Here is a 25,873-nt window from a genome sequence, read left to right on the forward strand (position 1 = left end):
CAGATGCTGAAGCTGCAGCGCTGAATAGCCTCTTCTTAGTGTGCACTCTGCCCTTCTATCAAGAGGGTCTTGCAGACTCGACCCATCATCTGCAGGCACCAGAGTGCGTCTAGATAACTTGGCTATGGCCATGTCAACCCTGGGAATGGAAACCCACGATTCCATCAAGGGTTTCGCCATTGGGAACATCATCTTGAATCTGCGAGTCAGGACTGGTTCTTTCTCCGTTTTTTTCCATTCAGTACGCATGACTGAACGGAGAGTCTCATCCGCCTTAAAGACACGCTGTGCCCAACCGGCAGGATCGGAGGACTCCCCAACGTCAACACCCTGGTCCCCCGACCTGATGGACTTCAAGAGCTTTTGAGTTTTTTCAGGGAAAAAACATGAGGTTAATTCCTCCTCGTCAGAGGATGATGAGCCCACAGAAAGGACAGCGGGTCTCTCGCTTGGTGCGGTGACCTCCATAGGAGTTTGGGAGGGTCCCGGCAACCTCTCATTCAACAGCTTGACTACCCCCTTAATTGAGTCATCCACATAACACCTAGCCTACTTATACATTTCCTGCGTATGTAGTGTCCCACTAGGTAAAGGTGGGCACTACACAAGGGTTAATATGTCTATTGCATTAATGTGATGTTTAATGTGCATTTCCCTGTATTATCTAGGTGTCAGGCCTGTTAGGGTGTAGTTTAGCCTCCCAGATGTTGGAGGGAGCTAGAGAGCCCTAGGTATATATAGGTAGGCCCAGACAGGGGAGAAGTAGTTTATGCCAGGGGACTAGAAGTGCAACCTTCTTAGCTTAGCTCAGTAGAGTCACCCCAGAAGAAGAATCTACCTCCTGGGAGGAACCTGCAGCCACCTTCAAACCCAGCAGAGACAGAACACCCACCTCAGAGAAGTAAGCTGAGGGGCAGAGGTACTTTAATATAAAGCAAGGGTCAATACTGGAGGAAGATTTGTATACCAAGGATTAAAGCCAGCATTTAGGCATCCGGGCCTTGGGATCTAGCCAGCTAGAATAGCTAAGGGGATAGTGCAGCAAAGTACTGTGAAGCATTAACTGTTTGCCCTCCAAGTATCTTTGCAAGATTTATGCCTGCCATATTGTGAAGTGAACCTGCTGTGCATTTGTGCTATAAGGGACTGCATCATCATCAACTGTAACTGTCTGTACAAAGTTGGACTGTTCTTCCAAAGTAAAGCAACATTTGGTTTACCGTCTGTGTACTCTATTAATACTCCTACAAATCGGTGTGCCACCGTTACAGGCACTGGCGTCACGATTCTTAAAGGGACTTTGCCTCAGGCACTCAAAATACCTGCAACATCCAGGGCACCTCATCCACCATCAGGCCTGGTCCCTATTTACAGAGTGTGCCCCAGAGGAACTTGTGTCTACCTCTCCTTCACTGCCGCATGCCTGCCCAGGGTTCTCCTCCAAAAAGTGAGTAACCCTCGATTGCTCATAACCGTGACCTCGCTATCGCAATACCCTGCAGGTCTGGCGTGCTGCACATAGTGGGTTCAGTAGTGGTACGGGAACGGCAGCTGTCACATCTTGATCTTGAATACGGGCAGTTGTCGTCTAGGGGGGTATTACAGTCGAAACAGGCCAAGTGCTTGTGTTTGGCGGTAGGATTTCCGCTGGTCAGAGTCTCGCGGAGAAGACATGACTGCGAAAAAAGAAAGAGGAGGATTAAAAACATATTCAGCAATAAGAAGACAAAACACAACCTTAAGAATAAGCCCACGAAACAGGAACAAAGTTCCGAGATCTCAGTATCACAAGGAGAGCTAGAGAAAATGATCTCTCTGCACAATAGGGCTCTGGAGGCTTGCTTAAATAGCTGCACAACCAGAGACTGAGCAAAGGTAACTGAGGGCTTATAAGGAGGCGTAAGGGTCTGCCCTAGGGCGTAACGATTGCAGGCAAACGAATCACATTTGATGCAGCCGCCCACTTTCCCTCCTATTTTCTTTCCCTCTTTTTTTTTTTTTTTTTTTTTCCCCTGGGGATGTTATTCCCCATTGAAAACAGGGGATTTAATAATATCCCTGTCTAACAGAAAATCTATGTGCAAAAGGTCATTCAATCCTCCCCCCCCTCCCCTGCAAGGAGTGATTGCCGGCAGCGCATAGCTGCCGGCGAGGAGGAGCACACAGAAGTGACGTCGCTGGTGACGTCATCCAGGGGAGACAGCGGCGAGCGCCGCCGGAATCCCTCAGTCGGCGCCCGCAACTAGAGCGACTAGGGGACCGGATCACCAGCGATCCCCTGAACGGGCAAGGATAAAAACAGGTTAGCAAAAGGGAGCCTGCTAGAGAGGGGAGGAGGGGTCAGAAGAAAAGCCCTAATATAAGTGAATACAAGGGGAAAGATCTATTCCCCAAATCTATGCTCCCCCCCAACTAAAAAAGAAGAAGCAGGGGGGAGCTACACGCCAGTCCACCTGTCCAAAGGACAGAAAAAAACACGGTGGCTGGGGGGTAGTTCCCTCCTTTTGAGGGAGTGGGAACTTTATTATTGGTTCTTGGGCTCATAAAAAATTCCACAGTTAACCCCGTCTGTGCTGCTGGTAGGACGTAAGGGAGTAAGAAAGTTATCGCCCTAGAAAGGCAGGGAGTGAAAAATGAAAATGCAAAAGCAAAAAAAACTCCAGGCTGAAACATTTTGTAGATACCTCTGCTCTGGGGTACTGCACTTCTTACCCCTTTTTGTCATATCATAGGGTATTAACTATTGAGGGTTCAATGCAAAGTTAATGAAGCTGTTACCGACCCCCATCCAAGAAAAAATGTTAGGGCTCTTTCACACCTGCGTTCTTTTCTTCCGGCATAGAGTTCCGTCGTCGGGGCTCTATGCCGGAAGAATCCTGATTAGTTTTATCCTAATGCATTCTGAATGGAGAGAAATCCGTTCAGGATGCATCAGGATGTCTTCAGTTCCGAAACTGAACGTTTTTTGGCCGGAGAAAATACCGCAGCATGCTGCGCTTTTTGCTCCGGCCAAAAATCCTGAAGACTTGCCGCAAGGCCGGATCTGGAATTAATGCCCATTGAAAGGCATTGATCCGGATCTGGCCTTAAGCTAAACGTCGTTTCGGCGCATTGCCGGATCCGACGTTTAGCTTTTTCTGAATGGTTACCATGGCTGTTGGGACGCTAAAGTCCTGGCAGCCATGGTAAAGTGTAGTGGGGAGCGGAGGAGCAGCATACTTACCGTCCGTGCGGCTCCTGGGGCGCTCCAGAGTGACGTCAGGGCGCCCCACGCGCATGGATGACGTGATCACATGGCACGTCATCCATGCGCATGGGGCGCTCTGACGTCATTCTGGAGCACCCCGGGAGCGGCACGGACTGTAAGTATACCGCTCCCCCGCTCCCCGCTCCTACTATGGCAACCAGGACTTTAATAGCGTCCTGGGTGCCATAGTAACACTGAACGCATTTTGAAGACGGATCCGTCTTGGGAAAAATTCTGTTTGATCTGAATATATTTGCGGCGAATTTCGTTAAAAAAAACAGCTATTTCCTGGCTCCTGAGAGCCTTTATAGCGGTGTAGAACACTGTGCCTTGCAGTAACACGCATAGGGAGTCTGCTGTGGTAGTGAAATAATACTGTGAGTCAGTATGACATGCAGATGACAGGTGTCGCTCTTAGAATCACAGCACCCTTCACTTTTTTGGGCAGTCACGGGGCCAAAACTGACCAAATAACTCAAGTATGAACTCAGCCTTACAGGTCGATGTTAGCGCCAAGAAGAAGCACACTCCAAGAAGAAGCACACTCCTCGTCAGCTGATTCCACATAGATGTCTACAGAACCTGTTCTATTAAACGCTTATACAAGTAGAGCCCCCCGACAGAGTGGAGAGGGTGTCAGCAGTAAGTTTGTGTTGACGTCACTGATTATTTTGCCCTTCCTCTGATCCGTCAGAACAATAATCCACAAAAAACGGATCCTGTCTGTGGAGCATCCACCTTCACTCGGTCAGAATTTGGTCAGTAATTCATCAGTATTGCTAATGACAAAAAAAAACACGAGTGGATCCAAAACACGAGATGACATGTGAATGGGATATTTGCATGTCTTCTGTGTTTTGCACCCACTCCTGCTTTTCACTACCAAATCATAAGCCAATTCTGATGGTACCATGTCATACAGGCATTACAGTTGCTACACACAGAGGATCCGTTGTGCATCTCATTTTACCTTCCTTCTGACAGATAAGAAGAAGGGTCAAATAAATGATGATGTCAGCTAAGCCAAGAAGGCTAAATAGTGGCTCAGTCATGAAGTGGGGAGGGTGAGAACAGCATGAGAAGTCCAAATAGTGGCCCTATGACATAGTGGTGAGGTGGAAGCAGCATGAGGAAACCACAGAGTAACCCAATGACAGTCTGTAGGTGGCGGCAGAATCAGGAAGCCACAGAGTGGCACAATGACATATTGTAGAGGTGGCGGCAGCATCATCATCAGACCACAGAGTGGCAAGGTGACATAGTGGTGAGGTGGAAACAGCATGAGGAGACAACAGAGTGGTCCACTGACAGAGTGTGGAGGTGGTGGCAGCATCAGAAGAACACAGAGTGGCAAGGTGACATAGTGGTGAGGTGGAGGCAGCATGAGGAGACCACAGAGTGGTACACTGACAGAGTGTAGAGGTGGTGGCAGCATCAGAAGACCACAGAGTGACAAGGTGACATAGTGTGGAGGTGGCAGCAGTAGCATGAGGAGACCACAGAGTGGCAAGGTGACATAGTGTGGAGGTGGCAGCAGCATCAGGAGGCCACAAAGGACATATTTATGTTGCCACTAATACACGGAAAACTGGGCTTTAGAGTATATCATTGCACCGCACAAGTGCAATTAAGCCCTAATTTTTTTCTACCTTTACACATTACAACAGGCTTTACAACAGATAAGTGCAACGCTGAACGGCTAATATATTTTTATTTTGCCACTAATACACGGCAAATTGGGCTTTAGAGTATATCACTGCAATGCACAGGGGCCATTAGGCCCTATTTTTTTCTACTTTTACACAACACAACAGGCTTTTCAACAGATAAGTGTAACGCTGAACGGCAAATATATTTTTATTTCACCACTAAAGCACGGCAAACTGGGCTGTAAAATATATCACTGCACAGCTGAACGGCAATCAGACTCTAATTTTTTTTTCTACTTTTACACTACACAAAAGGCTTTTCAACAGATAAATGCAACGCTGAACGGCAAATATATTTTTATTTCGCCACTAATACACGGCAAACAGGGCTGTAGAAAATACAGTGGATATAAAAAGTCTACACACAGAACTTTTCCCACCTTTAATGTGACCTATAAACTGTACCACTCAATTGAAAAACAAACTGAAATATTTTAGGTGGAGGGAAGAAATAAATAAAAACTAAAATAATGTGATTGCATAAGTGTGCACACCCTCTTATAACTGGGGGTGTAGCTGTGTTCAGAATTAAGCAATCACATTCAAAATCATGTTACATAGGAGTCAGCATACACCTGCCATCATTTAAAGTGCCTCTGATTAACCCAAAATAAAGTTCAGCTGCTCTAGTTGGTCTTTTCTGACATTTTCTTAGTCGCATCCCACAGCAGAAGCCATGGTCCACAGAGAGCTTCCAAAGCATCAGAGGGATCTCATTGTTAAAAGGCATCAGTCAGGAGAAGGGTACAAAAGAATTTCCAAGGCATTAGATATACCATGGAACACAGTGAAGACGTCATCATCAAGTGGAGAAAATATGGCACAACAGCGACATTACCAAGAATTGGACGTCCCTCCAAAATTGATGAAAAGACCAGAAGAAAACTGTTCTGGGAGGCTACCAAGAGGCCTACAGCAACATTAAAGGAGCTGCAGGAATTCCTGGCAAGTACTGGCTGTGTGGTACATGTGACAGCAATCTCCCTTATTCCTCATATGTCTGGGCTATGGGGTAGAGTGGCAAGAAAAACATCCAAGCCAGGCTACAATTTGCAAAAACACATCTGAAGTCCCCCAAAAGCATGTGGGAAAAGGTGTCATGATCTGATGAAACTGAGGTTGAACTTTTTGGCCATAATTCCAAAAGATATGTTTGGCGTAAAAACAACACTGCACATCACCAAAAGAACACCATACCCACAGTGAAGCATGGTGGTGGCAGCATCATGCCAAGGGGCTGTTTTTCTTCAGCTGGAACTGGGGCCTTAGTTAAGCTAGAGGGAATTCTGAACAGTTCCAAATACCAGTCAATATTGGCACAAAACCTTTAGGCTTCTGCTATAAAGCTGAACATGAAGAGGAACTTCATCTTTCAGCATGACAATGACCCAAAGCATACATCCAAATCAACAAAGGAATGGCTTCACCAGAAGAAGATTAAAGTTTTGGAATGGCCCAGCCAGAGCCCAGACCTGAATCCGATTGAAAATCTGTGGGGTGACCTGAAGAGGGCTGTGCCCAGGAGATGCCCTCGCAATCTGACAGATTTTGAGTCTTTTTGCAAAGAAGAGTGGGCAAATCTTGCCAAGTCAAAATGTGTCATGCTGATAGACTCATACCCAAAAGACTGAGTGCTGTAATAAAATCAAAAGATGCTTCAACAAAGTATTAGTTTAAGGGTGTACATACTTATGCAACCATATTATTTTATTTGTATATTTTTTCTTCCCTCCACCTAAAATATTTAATTTTTTTTTCAATTGAGTTGTACAGTTTATGGGTCACATTAAAGGTGGGAAAAGTTCTGAAATGATTTATCTTTGTCTCATTTTTTTACATCACAGAAACCTGACATTATAACAGGGGTGTGTAGACTTTTTATATCCACTGTATCACTGCACCGCACAAGGGCAAATATATTTTCTTTTTCCACTAATACACAGCAAAAAGGGCTTTACAACATATAACTGCTCCACACAAGGGCAAATAAGACGTTCTGTAGAAATATTTCATTGTAATAAACCCTGTCAATAAAAAGAACAGTTTTCTGAATTACAGAGCTGTATAATGGCAATCTGGATTCGCAGTCAGTGCAGCAAGGTGTACTAGGATTGTTCCTATTACCCAGGCTGTAACCTCCCCTACTGAACCCTGTTCTGCATATATGCTGTGGAACGATTCCTCTCTATACTTTCCTTGCACTTATAAATCGTTTTTTCACCATAATCAAGTTTTTCCTATCACTGTCCCTAGCGCCTGCTGATGTCTCTCCCTGCACTAAGTACACTGGTAAATGACAGAATCTAAGATGGCTGCTGCTATTTCTAGGGCTGTGACATCACAGGACTGGCTGGCTGCTGATTGGCTGCATGCATGGCATTATGGGTGATCCCGCCTTCCCAAAGTTCCTTTCTCCATGTCCTCCCACGTGCAGCAGCCATTTTAGGAAAAAATCCTATTCGTTACCACAAAGCGCGAGGAAATTCGGCTTTGGTGTGAATAAAATTTTTCCTGAAATTCGAATCGAATTCCACTTTGATTTGCTCATCTCTAATAATTACAGCTCTAACAGTGCCAAGATAATATTGCCATATACAACATACATAATACTAGGAATAGATTATCAGTAAAAGATAATTATACGTCTTAAAATCATTAACTAAGTACAAATTAAACCTGAAGGTGAAGTGTATGGTTATTAAATAGGTCATCACTGGATACATTTGGCATCCTAAATAATATCATAACAACAACTGAAATTCAGATTTTTCCACCCGAAATGCCAAACTGGACCTGTTTTATAGAAGATGGAGAAACAAGCCACGTAGAACTCCGTGCTTGCCGTTTAATTCTGCTTGTGCCAAGATAATTCCTTCATACAAAAGCCATAACGTGCCGCTATATAGTGCCACGATCATACTGTCATATACAAGCCACATAATACCATCATATAGTGGTAAGATAATTCTGCCATATACAACCCACATTATTCCACCATATAATGCCATGTTATTACTGTCATATACAACCCACATAATGCCACCATATAGTACAACTATAATACTGCCATACACAAGCCACATAAAACCACCATATAGTGACATGATAATACTCCAAAATAAAAGCCACATAATACCATCATATAGTACCACTATAATACTGCCATACACAAGCCCACATAAAACCACCCTATAGTGACATGATAATACTGCAATATGAAAGCCACATAATATAGTGGTAAGATTGTTCTACCATATACAGTACAGACCAAAAGTTTGGACACACCTTCTCATTCAAAGAGTTTTCTTTATTTTCATGACTATGAAAATTGTAGATTCACACTGAAGGCATCAAAACTATGAATTAACACATGTGGAATTATATACATAACAAAAAAGTGTGAAACAACTGAAAATATGTCATATTCTAGGTTCTCCAAAGTAACCACCTTTTGCTTTGATTACTGCTTTGCACACTCTTGGCATTCTCTTGATGAGCTTCAAGAGGTAGTCACCTGAAATGGTTTTCACTTCACAGGTGTGCCCTGTAAGGTTTAATAAGTGGGATTTCTTGCCTTATAAATCGGGTTGGGACCATCAGTTGCGTTGTGGAGAAGACAGGTGGATACACAGCTGATAGTCCTACTGAATAGACTGTTAGAATTTGTATTATGGCAAGAAAAAAACTGCTAAGTAAAGAAAAACGAGCGGCCATCATTACTTTTAGAAATGAAGGTCAATCAGTCCAAAAATTGGGAAAACTTTAAAAGTGTCCCCAAGTGCAGTCACAAAAACCATCAAGCGCTACAAAGAAACTGGCTCACATGCGGACCGCCCCAGGAAAGGAAGACCAAGAGTCACCTCTGCTGCGGAGGATAAGTTAATCCGAGTCACCAGCCTCAGAAATCGCAGGTTAACAGCAGCTCAGATTAGAGACCAGGTCAATGCCACACAGAGTTCTAGCAGCAGACACATCTCTAGAACAACTGTTAAGAGGAGACTGTGTGAATCAGGCCTTCATGGTAGAATATCTACTAGGAAACCACTGCTAAGGACAGGCAACAAGCAGAAGAGACTTGTTTGGGCTAAAGAACACAAGGAATGGTGTCACCACCAGACATCTGAGAAGCTCTGACAGACATTTTTCAGAACTTCCTCCTTGAGGTTCCTTTTGTTTTGCTTTCCTTTTCTCATCTCGTTAGCCTCTCTCAGCTGTCATGTAGGTGCACTGATTGCATCCCTTTAAATCCCTTCCAATACTGCATCACTTTGCGGTTTATACAACTTCCTGGAGTGTATGCATGCTGGATGCTACTACTGAGTCTTCTACAGATAAGTTTTGTTTATTCATTTGTATTTTACTTTTTGCTGGATCCCAGGTGACCCTGACTCCCTCCGTATCAAGTGTAGGGAGCCGGTGGTCGTGTCCCCTCACTATTATAGGGTGTTCAGGTGTTATACAGTCGAGAAACGAAGGATATGCGATCATCTACCATTGAGATTTTTGCATAGGCTGAGCATTTAGGGAGAGAGCCAGGTCTGTTGCAGGGCTATCCCTTTGGTGCATTTCATTCCTTTTCCTGGCTTGCCCAATGCTAAGACGCAGGCATTTATTGATCACATTGTCAAATTGCATGGTATTCCTTCAGACATAGTCTCTGATCGGGGCACGCAGTTTGCTTCCAGATTCTGGAAGGCTTTCTGTTCTCGCTTGGGGGTTCGGTTGTCATTCTCTTCTGCTTTCCACCCGCAGTCGAATGGCCAGACAGAGCGCGTCAATTAGAATCTGGAGACATATCTGCGCTGTTTTGTGGCGGAGAATCAGGAGGATTGGTGTTCTTTTTTGTCCTTTGCTGAGTTTGCTTTAAATAACCGTCGTCAGGAGTCCTCTGATAAGTCACCATTTTTTGGTGCATATGGGTTTCATCCGCAGTTTGGGACATTCTTATCACGACCGGCGTGCCTATCACATACGTGACACAAAGGGAGGGAAAAGGGGAGCCTCTGTCCAAGGGAGAGGGAAAGGTGGTGACCCCTATCTCACCTTGAGGCTGGCACCTGACTGCCCTGACGTCCCTAGACGGGTTCCTCACCCGTACGCTGATCGCGTGCCTAAAACCCTGGCTTTCCCTAAGATGAGCCCTAGATAGTGAATAGGGCGGTGGGAACACTAGTCCGCACCACTAACTCTAAAGGAAAGCACCAAGGGGAGGACAGACAATACAGACAACATATAATCCCAGGTGGCGACAACAGAAAACAACAAAAAGCCCAACAGGGATCCGGAGGGTAACACTCTGGAACAACAACCAGGATTCACAGCTCCAGTGGGTCAGTATAGAAGTCCAGGCAGGAAGCTCTATATCTGGCAACCAGAGAAGTGAGAGAGGAGAATATAAGGAGATTGGGAGTGACAGACAAGAAACAGCTGAGGAGGAGAAGCTACGGATCCCTGAGTGAGACAAAAAGGATAGTAAGGCAAACACAGAAAACTATCATTAAGAAACAGCGTGATCTTTAGACATAGAGCGCGCAGCCACCCGCTGCGACTTCCTGACCCCGGGTATAACGGAGTCAGATGTGGCTCTTGACACCCTTGTGACAGTACCCCCCTTTCTACGAGGGGCCTCCGGACACTCAGGACCAGGTCTCTCAGGATGAGAGGCATGGAAAGCCTGAACTAACCTGTTGGCGTTTACCTCTGACGCTGGAACCCACATTCTTTCCTTGGGGCCGTAACCCCTCCAATGCACCAGATACTGAAGAGAGCGGTGGACCAGACGAGAATCAACAATTTTGGATATTTGAAACTCCAGATTACTATCCACAATAACAGGAGGGGGTGGCAGTGGTCATGGTTCTAGAGGTGGAACATACTTCTTGAGTAACGACTTATGGAAGACGTTATGGATCTTAAAAGTCTGAGGTAGCTCCAGGCGAAAAGCCACGGGGTTAATGACGGCTACTATTTTGTAAGGACCAATGAACCTAGGACCCAGTTTCCGAGAGGGAACCTTCAACTTAATATTCCTAGTAGATAACCACACATAGTCATTCACTCCTAGGTCCAGACCTGGCGACCGTTTCTTATCAGCCATGCATTTATATTTACCTCCCAAATTTTTCAAGTTAGCTTGCACCTTCCGCCATACAGATGAAAGAGATGAAGAAAACCGTTCCTCTTCGGGAACCCCAGAAGACCCCCCCTCTTTGAAAGTACAGAATTGGGGATGAAAACCATATGCACCAAGAAATGATGATTTGCCCGTGGATTCCTGACGGCGATTATTTATGGCAAACTCGGCTAACTGTAAATATGATGACCACACCTCTTGATTTTCAGACACAAAACACCTTAGATATGTCTCAAGGTTTTGGTTGGTACGCTCAGTCTGTCCATTCGACTGAGGATGGAAAGCTGAGGAAAAAGATAAGTGTACCCTCAAACGGGAACAAAAAGCTTTCCAAAACTTAGAAATAAATTGGGTTCCCCGATCCGAAACCACATCGGAAGGGACCCCGTGAAGCTTCACGATTTCACTGATGAACACCTGAGCAAGAGTCTTAGCATTAGGAAGTGCGGGTAACGCAATGAAGTGTACCATTTTGCTAAACCTGTCTACTACAACCAAGATAACTGTTTTACCTGCAGACAAAGGTAAGTCAGTGATGAAATCCATTGACAGATATGTCCATGGCCTATTGGGAATGACAAGTGGCAATAAAGACCCTGCAGGACGTGTATGAGAGACTTTCGCACGTGCACAAGTAGAACAAGTAGACACAAAATCCATTACATCCTGACGCAACCTTGGCCACCAAAAACGACGAGACAATAGCTCCAAGGTTGCTTTACTACCCGGGTGCCCAGCAAGTGGCGAATTATGATGTTCCTTTAATAATTTGAGACGCAGGTTTAACAGTACAAACAACCGTGACGGGGTGGATTGCTCCCTCTAAGAAGTGACGCCATTCTTCAAACGCTAGTTTAATCGCTAATAGTTCCCTATTTCCAATATCATAGTTTTTCTCAGCTGTAGATAATTTTTGGGAAAAGAAAGCGCAAGGACGCCATTTGCCAGGAGACGGACCCCCACTCCCACCTCTGACGCATCGACTTCAACAATAAAAGGCTGGGAGACATCGGGTTGAATTAGAACAGGGGCCGAAGTAAATCTCTCTTTTAGAGAGGAAAATGCAATTTTTGCGGCGTCAGACCATTTAGAAAAATCAGTCCCCTTCCTAGTCATGTCAGTAAGGGGTCACTGAATAATTTTAAATTAACTTTCTATAGAAATTTGCGAAACCCAAAAAACCGTTGTAGAGCTTTAAGGTTCTCAGGAAGATCCCAATCTAAAATTGCCTGGACCTTCCTAGGATCCATAGGGAAACCTGAAGCAGATAATAGATATCCTAGGAACTGTATTTCCTGAACGGCGAAGACACACTTTTTTCAATTTTCGCATATAATTTATTCGTTCGTAGGACCTGCAGTACCTGTCTGACATGTACTTCATGTGTTTTCAGATCAGCCGAATAAATTAAGATATCATCTAGGTATATCACCACAAACCTGCCGATAAGATGACTAAAAATATCATTAACGAAATGTTGGAAGACAGCAGGAGCAGTGGTCAGACCGAAAGGCATGACTAAATTTTCATAATGCCCCTCAGGGGTGTTAAAAGCTGTCTTCCACTCATCCCCTTCCTTGATACGAATCAGATTGTAGTCCCCCCTAAGATCAAGTTTGGAGAACCATTTAGCACCCGCAATCTGATTAAAAAGGTCAGGAATGAGAGGAAGAGGGTATGGGTCTCGGATGGTTATCCGGTTTAGCTCGCGGAAATCTAGGCAAGGACGCAGGCCCCCATCTTTCTTTTTAACAAAGAAAAACCCTGCAGCCACGGGTGAAGAAGAGGATCTGATGTGTCCCTTAGCCAGACTCTCGGAAATATAATCTTTCATGGCTTGTCTCTCGGGACCTGAAAGATTATATAACCTGGTCTTGGGTAATTTTGCACCGGGAATCAGGTTAACCGGGCATCAGGTTAACCGGGCAATCATAAGGACGGTGAGGTGGTAACTTCTGACAACCCTTTTCAGAAAAAACGTCCTCAAAGTCCGAAATAAATGTAGGTAGGGTAGCTATGGAGGCGACTAAGCAATTGCTATTTAAGCAATTTTCTCTGCAATGCTCACTCCACTCGAATATCTCCCTGGCCTGCCAATCCACCACAGGATTGTGCGCTACCAACCAGGGAAGACCCAATACCACAGGAGAGGGAAGGCCCTCCAGAACGTAACATGAAAGACACTCATTATGGTGGTCCCCTACTCGAAGGTGTAAGTTATGGACAATGTGAGTGAGGTTTCTCTGAGACAGAGGAGCAGAATCAATAGCGAATATGGGAATAGGTCTCTGCAGCGTACGGAGAGACAAACCCATGGTGCGGGCAAAATGGGCATCAATCAAATTTACCCCTGCTCCACTGTCTAAAAAAAAAAGAAATAGTCTCCGTCTTAACACCAAAAACAATAACCGCTGGCAACAGAAATTGAGATGTTCGTATGGAGGAAACGTATACCCCCCGGCTGACATCCTCCACACAGCCTGGGGTTAGTGGTTCTGACGGTCTTTTGTTTTTAAGAAAGGAAGGACAGACATTAATGAAATGACCCCTTTCCCCACAGAAAAAACAAGCCCCACGCCTACGGCGAACCTCAGGAGGATGGACCTGACGAGTAGTTCCTCCTAGCTGCATTGGCTCGTCTAGGTCAGTACAGACTAACTGCTGCTTGGGAGGGGTTACCAATTGCTCCGGAATTTTCAATCTCTCCCTAAGACGTCTATCTATTCTGATAGAAAGAAAGTGTGGGCAGCACCACTATCTGTAAAGTATATGTGGAGTGCCAGCGGCTGGGTAGGCGATCCACCTCCAAATGTATAAAAATAAGAAATTCCGCAGCACATCCAGGTTGTAAGAAAGTAAAAAAAGGCTTTATTCACCAAGCATGCGACGTTTCAATCCTCTCAATGGGATTTTCCTCAAGCAGTGAGGAAACTGCTTGAGGAAAATCCCATTGAGAGGATTGAAACGTCGCATGCTTGGTGAATAAAGCCTTTTTTTACTTTCTTACAACCTGGATGTGCTGCGGAATTTCTTATTTTTATCTATTCTGATAGAGAGGGACATAACAGCATCAAGGGAAAGGGGAGTCTCATACAGCGCAAGCGCATCCTTAACCCTTTCGGATAGCCCAGAGCAGAACTGACTCCTGAGAGCCGGGTCGTTCCACTGAGTATCCGTAGCCCACCTACGGAACTCTGAGCAATATTCCTCTGCTGGCCGATCTCCCTGTAGGAGTCTCCGTAACTTCGACTCAGCCAGGGCGACTCGGTCAGGGTCATCATATATGAGACCCAAGGCCCCAAAAAATTCATCCACTGACCGGAGAGCCTGGGAACCAGGGTTAAAGAGAACGCCCAGGATTGCGGGTCCCCCTGAAGCAGGGAAATAACAATCCCCACCCGCTGTTCTTCATTACCAGAGGAGTAAGGGCGCAGCTTAAAATATAATTTACAGGCCTCACTGAACGTCACAAACTTGTCCCTTCCCCCAGAAAATCTGTCAGGAAGAACAACCTTGGGTTCTGCAACAACCTGGTTACCCATAGCAACCGCTGGGCTTGCGGTCTGCTGCATTTGCTGCTGTTGCTGGAGGACCGACGCCTCCAATCCTGCCACCTCCAAAGACAGGCCTTGAAGTTGTTTTGCCAAAGCAGCAATAGGATCCATGCTGGATTCTAAATAGAGAGAGAATTTTTTTTTTTTTTATCCCTCCCCCTCCCAAAAAAATAAGGGCCAGATATAATATCACGACCGGCGTGCCTATCACATACGTGACACAAAGGGAGGGAAAAGGGGAGGCTCTGTCCAAGGGAGAGGGAAAGGTGGTGACCCCTATCTCACCTTGAGGCTGGCACCTGACTGCCCTGACGTCCCTAGGCGGGTTCCTCACCCGTACGCTGATCGCGTGCCTAAAACTCTGGCTTTCCCTAAGATGAGCCCTAGATAGTGAACAGGGCGGTGGGAACACTAGTCCGCACCACTAACTCTAAAGGAAAGCACCAAGGGGAGGACAGACAATACAGACAACATATAATCCCAGGTGGGCGACAACAGAATACAACAAAAAGCCCAACAGGGATCCGGAGGGTAACACTCTGGAACAACAACCAGGATTCACAGCTCCAGTGGGTCAGTATATAAGTCCAGGCAGAAAGCTCTATATCTGGCAACCAGAGAAGTGAGAGAGGAGAATATAAGGAGATTGGGAGTGACAGACAAGAAACAGCTGAGGAGGAGAAGCTACGGATCCCTGAGTGAGACAAAAAGGATAGTAAGGCAAACACAGAAAACTATCATTAAGAAACAGCGTGATCTTTAGACATAGAGCGCGCAGCCACCCGCTGCGACTTCCTGACCCTGGGTATAGCGGAGTCAGACGTGGCTCTTGACACCCTCGTGACAATTCTCTGGAGAGGGGTCTTCTGGTTTACCTGATGAGGACAGATTCTCCTCGTCTTTGTCATCTTTAGACTATTCAGGATAATCTAAAGAGCATGAGTGAGAGATATAAGCGTGTGGCGGATAAGAGACGTGTGCCTGGTCCGGACCTGAATGTTGGTGATCTGGTGTGGTTGTCTACTAAGAATATCAAATTGAAGGTTCCCTCCTGGAAGTTGGGTCCTAAGTTTATTGGGCCTTACAAAATCTTGTCCGTCATCAATCCTGTTGCCTACCGTCTTGATCTTCCTCAGACTTGGAAGATCCATAATGTTTTTCATAAGTCCTTATTAAAACCTTATGTCCAACCCATTGTACCCTCATCTTTGCCTCCTCCTCCGATTGTGGTTGATGGTAATCTTGAATATCAGGTCTCTAGGATTGTGGATTCTCATGTTGTCCGCGGTTCTCTCCAGTACCTCGTTCATTGGGAGTGTTATGGTCCTGAGGAGAGGATGTGGGTCCCAGTGACGGACATTAAGGCCACTCGTCTCATCAGGGCTTTCCATAGGTCCCATCCTGAGAAGGTGGGCTCTGAGTGTCCGGAGTCCACTCGTAGAAGGAGGGGTACTGTCACCACCAGACATCTGAGAAGCTCTGACAGACATTTTTCAGAACCTCCTCCTTGAGGTTCCTTTTGTTTTGCTTTCCTTTTCTCATCTCGTTAGCCTCTCTCAGCTGTCATGTAGGTGCACTGATTGCATCCCTTTAAATCCCTTCCAATACTGCATCACTTTGCGGTTTATACAACTTCCTGGAGTGTATGCATGCCGGATGATACTACTGAGTCTTCTACAGATAAGTTTTGTTTATTTATTTGTATTTTCCTGTTTGCTGGATCCCAGGTGACCCTGACTCCCTCCGTATCAAGTGTAGGGAGCCGGTGGTCGTGTCCCCTCACTATTATAGGGTGTTCAGGTGTTATACAGTCGAGGAACGAGGATATGCTATCATCTACCATTGAGATCTTTGCATAGGCTGAGCAGTTAGGGAGAGAGCCAGGTCTGTTGCAGGGCTATCCCTTTGGTTCCTTAGTTTTGGATCCAGTCAGTCAGATCTTCATTTTGTGTCTTCTAAGTTTTCTGCACTCCTTCCGTGACAAATAGACATTAGACCAGTTGAAATCTGTGCTTTGGTCTGATGAGTCCAAATTTGAGATCTTTGGTTCCAACCACCGTGTCTTTGTGCGACGCAGAAAAGGTGAACGGATGGACTCTACATGCCTGGTTCCCACCGTGAAGCATGGAGGAGAGATGTGATGGTGCTTTGCTGGTGACACTGTTGGGGATTTATTCAAAATTGAAGGCATACTGAACCAGCATGGCTACCACAGCATCTTGCAGCGGCATGCTATTCCATCCGGTTTGCGTTCAGTTGGACCATCATTTATTTTTCAACAGGACAATGACCCCAAACACACCTCCAGGCTGTGTAAGGGCTATTTGACCATGAAGGAGAGTGATGGGGTGCTGCGACAGATGACCTGGCCTCCACAGTCACCGGCCCTGAACCCAATTGAGATGGTTTGGGGTGAGCTGGACCGCAGAGTGAAGGCAAAAGGGCCAACAAGTGCTAAGCATCTCTGGGAACTCCTTCAAGACTGTTGGAAGACCATTTCAGGTGACTGTGCAAAGCAGTAATCAAAGCAAAAGGTGGCTACTTTGAAGAACCTAGAATATGACATATTTTCAGTTGTTTCATACTTTTTTGATAAGTATATAATTCCACATTGGTTAATTCATAGTTTCGATGCCTTCAGTGTGAATCTACAATTTTCATAGTCATGAAAATAAAGAAAACTCTTTGAATGAGAAGGTGTGTCCAAACTTTTGGTCTGTACTGTACATCCAACATTATTCCACCATATAATGCCATCATAATAGTGCCATGGGCCACCTAGTAAAGGGGAGGTTGCCCATTGTGCCTGTTAGCAGCCCTATAAGAAAATCTTCCCAAACAGGAGGAGTGATCTGCTTGCTGCTCTGTATATCCCTTTTTTAATATATATACACTATATGATGAGTAACTAGTTTTACGAAACCTACGGTATTTATGAGTCTGGAAGTCAGACAGATCTTTGATAACAATCAGGGCTAAGCATGCAGACAGAAAATGTAATGAAGTCACTAGAAGTGATATCAGTAATAGACGTCTTCTTCACGGCTGCTGATGCACCTTTGGGTGTCGGGCCTCACTGGTAAATCTCTCTCTTTCAGGATGTATCTGAATGATGACAGAGGAGAAGAGCACCACCAGGCACCCACGATGGCAGCTTCTCATCATCAAGAGCAGAAGAGTTGAGGGTGTTGAAATCCAACAGCCCGATTCTTCTCTCTCCCAACATCAAGAAGGAGTTGGAAAGGCCATACAAATTAGATGGTTGTTGATCTTGCTGAAAACGTCTGACAAATATAATTTGCCGCCAGTTGCATGCACGATGTAGGTGCTCTCATCAGCTAGTTGTCATGGCGGCACTCGTGCCCACTGCTGTCCCACTATCTGGGGCGGACATGGGTGCATCCTCTTCCTTAGAAGAACTAGGTTTTTCTTGCTTGCTAGATCCTGAAAGGTGACATAATATGTTTGTTTACTTGTGTAATTCCCGGATTCTGACTGTTTCCCGCCTGTCCTGACCTTTGGACTGTTTCACGGATTTGCACTAACTTTGCCCGCCTTGACCTTGGCCTATTATTGGCTACAAGTTTAATTCTTCCCTTCGTGCCCTGTACCGATGTCTGTAACCACCTGTGGGTCAGTAGCCAACTACTCGGAGGCTACTCTAAGAGGTAGCAGCCTGGTGGGTACCCTGCAGTGAAGACCAGGCCCCTGTACAGGGTTTAAAGGGTGAATACCAGGGAACCGCCAGGATAACTCCCTTGGATGTGGCTCATAGCTAAATCTGTTGGTTGGCACATTGTTTCCACAACCGTTGGCCGAAACACTAGTAAGCAGAAGGTACGAGGAGCCTGTTTCCGTAGCCCTGTTCTGTACCTTTGCATAATTATTACAGGAATAATTTGATAATTTGAACTTTGGGTTTGTCATTTAAAGCTTTAATTAGGTAGTACAACTGAACAAACCAAATAGTATAACTTCTAATCTATTGTATATTTACTCTATCTATCTATCTATCTTGCTACTATCTATCTAATTCAAAATCTATCTATTGCACCCCTTTTATTCCTTTCTCACAAACTGTATTTGGAAACATTGTAGGGTCTACAGACAGGAGATCTCAGCACTAATGTCTATCCTGGTCTTGGTGCCCTCTTTTTAAAGGCCTCATACCAGTCTCATGCACTGTCTATGACCCCCCACCCCCCTCGCAGCTCACCTGGCCCTGGTCCCGTCTGCAGCAGCTAGCTTCTCCTCTGTGTGGTCCTGGTATCTGTTCTCTGCTTCAGACAATTGCTGGTTTGAAGACCGTATTTTTCGTCCTCTAAGACGCACCGACCCATAAGACGCACCGAGGTTTTAGAGGAGGATATTAAGAAAATAATATTTTCCATCACACCTCAGGTCAGGCCAGCAATCAGACGCCCAATGTTAATCAGACCTCAGATCAGACCCCCATGTCAGACATTAGCACCCATCCATCAGCCCCCCATGTCAGCCATCATACCCCCATGTCAGCCATCAGCCCCCATGTAAGCCATCAGCCCCCATCTCAGCCATCAACCCCCCATGTCACATTTCTCCCTCTCGATGTCAAATCACCCCCCTATGTCACATCAGCCCTCCATGTCACATTTCCCCCCTAATGTCACATTTCTCCCTCTCCCCCTCCTTTTTACTTAATCCCCTCTGTCACATCACCCACATGTCAGATTTCTCCCCCTCCATGTCACATTTCACCCTCTCAATGTCACATTTCTCCCCATCAAGGCCTCAATGTAGGAAAAGGACCTGTGGTGACGTCACTCCGGTCATCACATGGTCCGTCACATGATCTTTTACCATGGCGATGGATCATGTGAGGGACCATGTGATGACCGGAGTGACGTCACCACAGGTCCTTTTCCTGCGCACAGCAAAAAAGAAGACAGAAGAGATGTCGGCTGCGCGAGCAAGTGAATTAAGGTGAGTTAAAAAAAAAAATTTTAACCCCTCCAGCGCTATTGCACTATGCATTCTGTAATCAGAATGCTATTATTTTCCCTTATAACCATGTTATAAGGAAAAATAATACAATCTACCCAGCACCTAACCCAAACCCAAACTTCTGTGAAGAAGTTTGGGTTTGGGTACCAAACATGCCGATTTTTCTCACACGAGTGCAAAACGCATTACAATGTTTTGCACTCGCGCGGAAAAATCGTGCATGTTCCCGCAACGCAGCCGCACATTTTCCCGCAATGCCCGTGTGAACTCGGCCTTAGGCTACTTTCACACTAGTGTTTTTTGCGGATCCATCATGGATCTGCAAAAACGCTTGCGCTACAATAATACAGCCACATGCATCCGTCATGAACGGATCTGATTGTATTATGTCTTCTATAGGTCAATGGGGGACGGATCAGTTTTCTATTGTGTGAGAAAAAACTGATCAATCCCCATTGACTTACATTGTGTGCCAAGACGGATCCGTCTTGCTCCGCACCACATCGCGGACAAAAAAACGCTGCTTGCAGCGTTATTCTGTCCGCGATGGGGAAGCAACCAAACGGAATGGAATGCATTTAGGTGCTCTCCGTTTCGTTTATTTCAGTTTTTGTCCCCATTGACAATGAACGGGGACAAAACTGAAGGGTTTTCTTCCGCTATCTTATGACGGATCTCAATAGCGGAATTGAAAACGCTAGTGTGAAAGTAGCCTTAGGCCTAGTTCACACGAACGTATGGCTTTTATAGTTTTTTGCGGTACGTTTTTCATGGATCCGTTGTTCCGTTTTTGAGTTCCGTTGTGTTCCGTTTTTTTTGCGGATCCATTGACTTGAATGGAGCCATGGAACGTGATTTGCGGGCAATAATAGGACATGTTCTATCTTTCAACGGAACGGAAATATGGAAACGGAATGCTTACAGAACACATTACGTTTTTATTGCGGAACCATTGAAATGAACACAAAAAAAGGGCTCGTGCACTCGCAAAAAAAAACGATCGTGTGAACTAGGCCTTATAGATTGCTAGCAATCCAAGGAGATTGCTCAGGTTGGAAAAAAACTAAGTGCAAGTTGCAAGTGCAAATGTCAGGCGAGATTTACAATCGGTGAAGATGTCTTAAAATGGTAATTAACAAAATACAAGCTAATGAAAGGAGATTATTTTCCAAAAACATGGGTAGTTTAGATAGTAGAGGTGGAGGACAGCCATTTCTCTGAAGGTGGTAATTATTGCTTTGAGTTCTGGTGATCATTATGTTTATTGAGAATATTTTGAGCTTTGATCGGGCCTTCAAGATTCTTGATGTTATGCTCAAGATTTTTTCGATCTTTATCCAGTTGGTGCCCATGGTAGAGACAACAAAATGCTCCCCCTCCACATCATGCCCAATTCTGATAAAAAGTGATGTTGCATCATTAAGATATGCCTTGAAATGAAGTGGTCGCATTTGGTGCCACCCTTTCACTTCAGTTGAGCTCTATTCTTATGGCTTTGAGGGCTGCTTTGTAGGGAGAACTTTGAAGGGCACTGAATGCTACACCAGCTCTGTGGCCCCTAATTCTCGGGATCGGTGAGGATCCCATAGGTTGGTCCTTCAGCAATCATAAACTGATGGACATCACTTTATCAGACGGGGATAAGGGAGTCATTTCTAATATCTCTGAGAACATTGACCAATAACACTATTATTAGTGGTGCTTTAGGATGATCATGGGCAGAGATCGATGAAGATCTAGGGTGAGTTTAGAGATTTAATAGGGTTGTCCAAGATTAGAAGAACAGTGAATTGAACTCAGATACAATGTCGCACACAACCTGCGGACAGGTGTGGAGCTGTTTTTAGATGAAAGCACCTGCTTTCAATCCTGTACAACCCCTTAACACTTGGAGTTAGTGTAGGACAGTAAAAGTTCTTCCAGGTCCTCTCTCTCTCTCCTGAGTGTACTTCTGGATTTCTGTAAGGTTCACCCTAAGCGGAGTTTCTTGAATGACAGGTTCAGAGAAATCACATGCAATGAAAATTTGACCCAAAAATATTTTATGAGACATGTTTATGCCGTAGCAGAAGATCATTTCACCTGGACTTCCCCTTTAAGAATGTAAGGGACAGATCGGCACATAACTCACATTCCTCTTATGGGAGTAGACTTTTTTTTGAACATTCATAGAGGATCACTCTAGGATTTTGCTCTGATGGGAGTGGTGATACTAATGACTCATCGCTCAGCTAAGACTCAGAAACCCAGATCATACATTATGAATCTGTGCCCACAGTGTTTCCTGGATACCGTATTTGCATCAATTGGCTATGTCGCCCGTGAGAATGTGGTCACTCATATCCGATACAGGAATTAAACGCTAATTATCACGTTTGTCATCAAGGAGGGCACTAGATCATCCAGGTGATATGAGGAAAGTAGGAGAGGAAGAGTTTAAAGGGTTTTCTCTGTGACTTCTGAGTTCATAGGGGCAAATTGTCCATTCTGGATCCTCATCTGTGAGGTGCAGTAACAGTGGTGATCATTTATCAAGGGACTTGCGACTACTCTAGTCGAAAAAAAAAGTCACAAGTCCCTTTTTTGCAACGGAAGAGGTTCTGCTATGGCGCAAAATCACCGGTGGAGACGGTCTTATTAAATTAAATTTTATTTATTTAATGAAAGGTAGCGCATAAATAAAAAACAACGTGTTTCGGGGATTAACACTTCCTCTTCATCAGGTTTCACAACAATATGGTGGCTACAATAAATAGGTCTGTATTTATAGGCAACAAAATAGTCCCTTTTTTGACCAGCCATGCGACAATATTTGCGCCATGTTTGGCAGCTGGGGCATGCCTAAAAACAGGGGCTGGAGTAGTTTTCATGCCAGGGCATGGACTGCTGTAGATGTGCCTAATTTATGACGAGGAACAATGCTTTGTAAGGGCGAATCTAAGGCCAGGGTAAAAGGGTCGGTGTTATTAAATAACCCAACATATTCATTCATTACACCGACAACCCGTTGATGCGGATGAGAACAGGGTAATACTTCATGTCACCTGTGGTGGCGCTGCTACTGAAGGATAGGTTCTACACAAGCCACTAAACTACACAGACAGTAAGTTGGCACTTCTTGTGTTCTGGAGCTGACTGGAGGGAGATTTGAAGGGATTGTCCAGGACTGTAAAAATGTGGACAGCGCCTCAACTGTCTACAGGTTGAGTGTGGTATTTCAGCTCACCATTAATGACATCAGAGGTGCGGAGTTGCAATACCAGGCACAGTCCATGGATATGCTCAGGGGCGACTGACCATTCAGGCACTCGGGCACTAGGGGGCCCCGTAAGGGCTGTCTTCTGCACTCACATGTAATGGAGCGCTCTGATGAAGAGGCACATAATTTGGCAGAACTACTGTGAGTGGGCATATAATCTGGCATAACTACTGTGAGGAGGCACATAATCTGGCAAAACTACTGTGAAGGGGCACATCATCTGACATAACTACTCTGAAGGGACACATATCTGGGCATATCTACTGTGAGGGGGCACATATCTGGGCATATCTACTGTGAGGGGCTTATATCTGGGCATATCTACTGTGAGGGGCTTATATCTGGGCATATCTACTGTGAGGGGGCACATATCTGGGCATATCTACTATGAGAAGCACATATCTGGGCATATCTACTATGAGGGGCACATATCTGGGCATAACTACTGTGAGGGGGCACATAATCTGGCATAACCACTTTGAGGGGGCACATATCTGGGCATATCTACTGCGAGAGGCACATAATCTAGCATAACTACTGTGAAGAGGCACATAATCTGGCATAACTACTGTGAGTGGGCACATAATCTGGCATAACTACTGTGAGTGGGCACATAATCTGGCATACCTTCTGTGAGGAGGCACATAATCTGGCATAACTACTGTGAGGGAGGAACATATCTGGGCATAACTACTGTGAGGGGCACATAATCTGGCATACCTTCTGTGAGGAGGCACATAATCTGGCATAACTATTGTGAGGGAGGAACATATCTGGGCATACTTACTGTGAGGGGCACATAATCTGGCAGAACTACCGTAAGGGGGCACATATCTGGGCATATCTACTGTGAGGGGCATATAATCTAGGGACTGAGAGGCAAAATGGGGGCTGGCTGAGAGGAATAATAGGGGCTGAGAGGTATAATGGGGGCTGAGAGGCATAATGGGGGCTGATGAGAGGCATAAGGGCTGATAATGGGGGCTGATGAGAGGCATGGGCCTCTCATCTGAGGTCTGATTGGGGGTAATTTACATTGGGGTCTGATTTGAGGTCTTATTGGGGTCTTATTTACATTGGGGGTCTGATTGGGGGGTCTGATTAACATTGGTGGGGGTCTGATTGGTGGTCTGACCTGAGGTGTAATGATTTTTTTTTTTCTTATTGCCCCCCCTCTAAAACCTAGGTGCCTCTTATAGGTCTCCTTCCTGCAGAGCGGTGCCCACTTCCAGCCCTGAGCCCAGCTGCCCAGAGCACTGGTCCTGAGCCGCTGGAGTCTTCACTGTAAGCTATAATATATATATTGCTTGTTTTATGTGAGTAAGGGTGCTGGGTGGTTTGAGAAGGTGGGGGGGGGGATGGTAAAGAGAAATTCTGTACCAAGTGTAGGTGATGTGGGGGGCGCATTATGTGGGTGGGGCTGTGTGTGGGTGTGACTTGAGGGTGGGCAGGACACAGGGGGCCCAGGGGCCCCATGAGTTGTCAGTCCGCCCCTGGATATACTATATACTATACACACAGAGTAATCTCGTTAATCAGGGCTTAGAGAACATGATCTGACATTGAGTAAATGTTGTAGATAAGATTCTTCTTAATGTTCGGCATGAAGTCAAGTGAACTTTGAGTTACGTTCCCGGGAAGTGTCGCTGCAGAAGGAGAATAATTATAGACTGGATTATTGTCTGAAAGTGAATTACATCTTGTCATGGAGGCCACGCTCAGTGGTTACCGCCAACCGCTGCTAAATATTGTCATAAGGTTAATTACACCAAGTAGGAAGAGTCGTCCTTACCTGTGAATTGTGAATGTAATAATATACACTGTGTGTGTGTGATGACGGACTTGCTGGTGACGTCTTCATGCAGATGATTCACAACCCAGATTTTGGGTCCTAATGTTCTTCATCCATTTCTAGGTCACATTGACAGTGGATGTGTTATATTGGGGAACACTCTACGGGGGCACGCTGATTGTGCAACTGTTTATGTGGCGTTCTCTGACACTGTTTACAGGGACACTCTCTGGCTGACACTGTATATGGGGATACTCTTTGGCTGACACTGTTTACGGAGGCACCCTCCGGCTGACCCTGTTTATGGGGGTACTATCGTTCTGACATTATTAATAGGGCTTCTCTCTGTCTGAAAACTATGGGGACACTCTCTGGCTGACTTTGTTCAAGGGGACACCCTCTGTGGGACGCTATAAATGGGGCCACTCTATGTCTGACACTTTATGGGGATAATCTCTGGCTGACACTCTTTATGAGACATTCTCTGGGTGACACTGTCTATGTGGGCACTCTTTTTGACACCGTTTATGGGGACACTCTCTGGCTCACTGTTTATGGGAATGCTCTCTTGCTTAAACTTTTCATGAGGACACTCTCTGGCTGACACTGTTCATGAGGACACTCTCTGGCTGACACTGTTCATGAGGACACTCTCTGGCTGACACTGTTCATGAGGACACTCTCTGGCTGACACTGTTCATGAGGACACTCTCTGGCTGACACTGTTCATGAGGACACTCTCTGGCTGACACTGTTCATGGGGACACCCTCTGGCTGACACTGTTTATGAAACACTCTCTGGCGGACACTATTTATGGGGGCACTCTTTTTGACACTATTTATGGAGACACTCTCTGGCTGAAACTGTTTATGGGGGCACTCTCTGACAATCTCTTTCTGACACTGTTTATGAGATGCTCTCTGTCTCACACTGTTTATGGGGGCACACTCTGGCTGAAACTTTTCATGAGGACACTCTCTGGCTGACACTGTTTATGGTGACATTCTCTGGCTGACACCCTCTGGCTGACACTGTTTATGAAACACTCTCTGGCGGACACTATTTATGGGGGCACTCTTTTTGACACTGTTTATGGAGACACTCTCTGGCTGAAACTGTTTATGGGGGCACTCTCTGACAATCTCTTTCTGACACTGTTTATGAGATGCTCTCTGTCTCACACTGTTTATGGTGA

At 45.4% G+C, this 25,873-nt stretch overlaps 1 protein-coding gene across 1 annotated transcript in view; it reads right to left on the reverse strand.

Annotated features, from left to right (window-relative positions):
• Positions 1 to 25,873, reverse strand: part of LOC122946645 (serine-rich adhesin for platelets-like) — a 115,420-nt gene that overhangs the window by 75,097 nt on the left and 14,450 nt on the right. The window contains exon 3 of the mRNA XM_044306397.1: positions 1,576 to 1,676. Coding sequence (XP_044162332.1) covers positions 1,576 to 1,676 — 101 coding nt within the window. The remainder of the gene's footprint in view (positions 1 to 1,575; positions 1,677 to 25,873) is intronic.

The sequence above is a fragment of the Bufo gargarizans genome, chromosome 9 (genome assembly GCF_014858855.1).
Source record: "Bufo gargarizans isolate SCDJY-AF-19 chromosome 9, ASM1485885v1, whole genome shotgun sequence".
Lineage (NCBI taxonomy): Eukaryota > Metazoa > Chordata > Amphibia > Anura > Bufonidae > Bufo > Bufo gargarizans.